Genomic DNA, 5,347 nt, shown 5'->3' on the forward strand with positions numbered 1-5,347 from the left:
TATTTCATAGCTTGGAACGTGCATTCCTAACAGAGTCTATCACAAACTAAAACCTAGTCTTGGCATTTTCCTGTGATTTCCCAAATTCTTCTGTTTAAGGGTAAAGCTTTTATCTGAATATAATCGAATATTTAACTGCATGCTCGCGAACACATGAATTGTTTTAGAACACTCTTCAAGTACGTTTCTTTCAAAGATGAATGGCATATTATTTTGGTCTCTAATACGTGGCATTTAATAATTCTAGAATGACAGCTGCTTTGCTCTTTCATTGCTGTTTTGGTTTTAATGGTATATGGATCATGTAAAGCTGGTCATGAGTGAAACATTACAGTCATGATATCTGCTCAAAAAATGAGCAGTGTCATTGTTTATTTATTACATTCTGTTAATGGGATAAAGAAAATTTCTTTCACATTGACTTCTATCCATTTGCCACCGTCACAAACTGACTAATCCTATTAGCACAATATTTCATGGCTTTCCTCAGCTCCTCCCTGAATCTTGCTTGTGTAAGCGCATACATGCAGGTGCTTGTAGAGCAGTTCAGAACCCTAAGCATGCGCGAGGTTTCATTGACAATAGCAAATGGATCATTAAAGTCCCGGTAAAAGTAAGTGTTCGTGATTCGCGAAAACAGGAAGAGACCAACTGTCGCCATCCAAAGGATGATGAAACTTGCTGAGGCAGCAAAGAGTAACATCAGCGCTCTCCTCCGACTTTGCATCTCAGGGTCTCCCGCTTCTCCTCCACTTCCCCGAAATCCCCGCCGGATCTGACTAGCCACAAGTACATGCCTAATAGTCAGGAGGTTGAGCAGAACCACGCAAACGTAGGGGACCAATGGAGTTAAAATAGTGTGGAGCCAATAGAAGGCTCGCCACGCGGGAGATGTGTCAATGTTGGGATTTGTCTTACAGCCAAACTGTATGTTACTGTGCACATGGATGGGTAGTATTGCAAAGTAATAGGGGAGGTTCCTGGAGTAGGTCAGGAGGTAAATCACTGTAATTATCAACGTCGCGCACTTCATGGAGCAGTATGTTCTTCTGAATCGCTGGAAGCAGATGATGACGAATCGGTCGAAGGTGAAGGACACTGTTAGCCAGACCGAGCAGTCAATCACTGCAGCGATCAGGATTGAAATCAGACGGCACCCGAAGGTATACAAGTAAAAGACATGATGGAAACGCGGGAGGAGGATACGGTAGAGCAGAACATAGAAAATGAGGACCAGCAGATCGGCCGTGGACATGGACTTGAGGTACATTCGAGTGCTCCGAGACAGACCGCAGTCCCTCAGTTGGAGTGTCAGCAATGTGACCGCATTTGCTAGAGGGAAGAGAAGAAGACGAGAATTAAAAGAAGAGTCACGGGAGCTCTGCCAGCATCAAGGTTTGTAGATCACCCCATGGCATCACACATCCCTTACATTGTAATTCCTTCAGGACTGGAACTCCCCCATTCTCTATCATGGTTCAACATTGAGACCGATCCCTCAGCTGCGGAAAATTTTAGCTCTGGGATTGATGGAAACATTTTAAAAATCATAGATTCATAGAATACCTCCAATGTGGAAGCAGGCCAAACGGCCTATTGAGTCCAGACTGACCCTGTGAAGATCATTCCATTCAGACCTACGCCCCCGACCCTATCCCTTGAAATCTACATTCCATGGCTGGTCCGGCTTGTACACTTGACCTGCATATCTTAGCGTTCTAGAACCAAAAGTAGACCATTCTGCATTTCAAGCATTTTCCGTATTCAGACTGACAACGGCTAATCATCCAACACTCCCTGCAATGCTTACTTTTTCTTTCTGTCTGTCGTCCTAAAAACTGACTACCAATGGATATTCATTTCCTATCTCTCACCTCACTGCTATAAACCCTTTATTATATGCTTGCGTGACTTTTTTGTAAATGTTACACAAATATATATAAGAAAAGCTATAAGTTTTCTCCATTTCACATTCTTAATCCCATACACACTATTTTCCATTGTGCTCTTGTTTAATTCTTACCTTTGACTTCGCTGCCTCTCACCTTTCTTATTTCTGTCCCTCCCTAGTAATCATACGTTTTGATACCGTTAGCCCTAAGAACGACATCTATTTCCTCCTAGAAAATATTCGGCATTTCAGTCTCAATCCTCTCTGTGTTCCATAGAATTCTCTCGCTGAAGAAATTTATCCTCATCTCAGTCTTCAATGGCCTACCTCTTATGCTTAACATCTAACGCCTGCTACTGAACTTCCTCGTCATCCAGAACATCCTTCCTGCATGGACTTGGCCTCTATCGCTTTTTCTAGGTTTCTATGACGCGTACCACCTCCGCCCATTCTTCCAAACTGCAGTGAGCGTAGTCATGATCAAACATTTTTACTCCATTGCTCCATTCCAGTCTGATAAACATTCGTTGCAATTTCGCCATAGCCAGAATATGCCACCCCACCTCCAATACCACCCCGACAAGGAGATCAAATATGCAATATTCTAAGTGTGGTGTCAGCAAGACCTTGCACAACTGCAGTAAAATATGCCTGTCACTAAACGGCAACTAATTAGATGTCACTTACTGCTGTTATTGGAAAGCGTTAAGCAATGTTCACCCCATTTAATGGGGAGGGCAGTATTTTTAGCGCTGATTGAACCACGTGTAATTATACATACGGGCGTCCCTCATTCTGGCATCGCATAATAGAATTTGTATTCTCGTTTGCATCGGCCTGTGGAGCTAAAAATTTAGTGTCCATCCTCCATGCAAGAATCAAAGATATGAAATAAATCGTATCATGGATTGAGGCAGTCTCGAGCGCGGGTGACTTTACAACTAAGCATACGACAGCTGTTAAAAGAAGTGCCGGGTTGAACTTGTAGTGGCTGCAAACAAAGCAAAACTCTAATGAGTGGAGAATGGCGTTATCCAAAGGGAGCGTATTTGAAAAGCACAAGAACATAAGCCAAGTTAAGAAAACGAACTGTAAGGAAAGAATCCAAAGAGTGAAACGAAACTGCATACTACAGCACAGAGAAGGAGCCACATCACCCTGCCAGCGTTGGGACCATTCGAGATTTCAGGAGAAATGCGGGAATGCTGTGACTGCCCGTCGACTACATGCAGTACCTAGAGTCTCGGTCCTTTCTTTCTCACACGTGGACTAAATGAATTGCTTGAGAACGACAACCGATTACTCTGGATACCTCAGGAAGAAGCCAAAATGCATCTGCCACTCAGATTTCCGTGTATGTCTCAAAATAATTATCCAGTTGTACATCCACGTGCATGCAGCGAAGGAAGGTAGTTACATTAAAACATTAAAATGATGAATGTAATTTTAGTCATCAAAGAGACAACCGTAATCCTGAACCGAAATATTAGTACCGAAATATTCAGCCTAACGCGCTCAGAGTTCCGAATCCTGGATGGGTATTTATTCAATCTGACAAGGCCGAATGGAGACGGAAACATTAAAATCTCCGGATGCTTCTGTCTCGACTGTGAGAGAGTCATGGACTTCCCCAGGGGTTAGAAATTCATCCACAGTTGTAAGTACTTTGGCAACCCGTAATAATTCACGGCTGATAAATTGTTTCGGTTATGGTTATTAGAGTTGGCTGGTGGCGAGAATGGTCCACGTTTGTTGCAAACTCATAGACGTTACTCTGTCGAATTTCTACCAACTGTTGTAAAGACAACAATCACCACCCTTCTGGGGAGAAATATAGGCTGTCACTACAAGAATGTCAGGCGGCACTTGGAATGTCGAAAGGCATCTGAGGGATGTCTTCAAATGAAAATTGGCACATTTCGGTATTACGGGGACATGAAGACAAGTGGTTAACGAGCTTGACGGAGACTTAGATATTAATAGGATCATAAAAGAACAAGAAAAAGTAATTACAGAGTTGCAGTGAGTTTGGGAAAGTCCATAGCTTAGGTCCCATGCAGTTGGAGGCAGAGGTGCGAACGCCTGTATGAACAGAATCCATGGGATCCCCTTTCTAGGCGAAGGAGGGGCAGATCTCTCGCAGCAGTGCATTACGAGGGTGGTGGACAGAGGATGGATAAATGAAGCAATTAAATTTGATTTTTGCATTTTAAGTACTAAGGCTTTCCTGCAGAGGGAGCCTCAGTGAGAACAGGGTTGATAATTGAACGAAACATTGCATGTTTTGGAACAGTGTGGAGAAATTCAAGATCCACGACAGAACATTGGAAGATTCTCTGACTTCACAACATGGAGCGTAAAACCCATTAATGCAATTACTGTAGATTCCCGTATTTAAACGAATTAAATATCTTACCTGGAATTCCTAGTATTACCAGAGCACAATAGAAAACGTTCCCGATTTGGAGAATTGGGGCTTGTTCCATTTTCTCTGTGTTGGTTCAGGAAGAGGTTCAATGCTTCCAAACTGTATCCTTATATATACAACCCAACCTCAGTGAAGCAATTCACTTAAGCCCTTGAAGAAATCAATAACAATCCACTGAACAAACAGCATAATGACGTTACATACGCAGCAACGTATTTGCAAGGATGCCAAGCACACTTAATGATTCAAAACATTTCAACAGAGGTTTAAAGCAAACATCGATACTGATCTATTAAACTATAAGAAGGTTATTTCACCACTGAGATAACAATTTTTATTTTAAATACTTCAGTTAATTGTTAGTAATTATCAGTAAAAGAGTAATGTGTAGTTCTGTCAATTTTCTTCAGTTTCAAACTAACTAAGACCTTGTTTTTATTTGTCATGCATCGATAGAAAGTGTTGCTATGCATTTATATTCCACACATTCTGTTCATATGTGCTCGGTCACGTAAGGTCCCCAGCCTCACAAGTGCCTTTGCTCACGCAATTCGAACCCTCCCCAGATATCAAAAACTTGTTGAAAGTTTTGTATACCACAAAGTGATGCTCGCTTGTCCATGCTCCAGAAATAGGACTGAGGACATGTGCTCCAGAACTTGTGCCAAGCTGCTCCTTTCCAGCTATAAGAATGACAAACTTATCAAGCAGCAAAACTTCCAGGATACGTTCTGTGCACAACACGAAGGATAAATGCAACCTGGCCAATTACTTCTCCACAAAATTACTCGCGATTCTCAGTGAAGTGATGGCAAGGGTTTTAAGTGATATTAAACAACAATTTCTCAGCAATAAACTGCACACTGACGCTCACATTCCATTTCAAATATGTCATTCAGTTCTCCTCTCGTTACAAGTGTGGTCAAAACAGGGATTATATTTTTTTTTAATTCTGAAGAGATTGAATCTGCTTGATAATGTGGCAGCACCTAACCTAGCATGATATCAAGGAGAGAAGGAACATGAGA

General features: G+C 42.0%; 1 protein-coding gene across 1 annotated transcript; it reads right to left on the reverse strand.

Annotated features, from left to right (window-relative positions):
* Positions 1 to 424: 424 nt before the first annotated feature.
* Positions 425 to 4,377, reverse strand: LOC122541214 (putative G protein-coupled receptor 139). Its single transcript, XM_043677837.2, has 2 exons — positions 4,308 to 4,377; positions 425 to 1,332 (listed from the first exon to the last, which is right to left on the reverse strand). The coding sequence occupies exons 1-2, from the start codon at positions 4,375 to 4,377 to the stop codon at positions 425 to 427; spliced, it is 978 nt and encodes a 325-aa protein (XP_043533772.2).
* Between the last annotated feature and the right edge of the window lie 970 nt (positions 4,378 to 5,347).

Source organism: Chiloscyllium plagiosum, unplaced genomic scaffold, assembly GCF_037043375.1.
Source record: "Chiloscyllium plagiosum isolate Xiang-an unplaced genomic scaffold, Cpla_swu_hap1 HiC_scaffold_35, whole genome shotgun sequence".
Lineage (NCBI taxonomy): Eukaryota > Metazoa > Chordata > Chondrichthyes > Orectolobiformes > Hemiscylliidae > Chiloscyllium > Chiloscyllium plagiosum.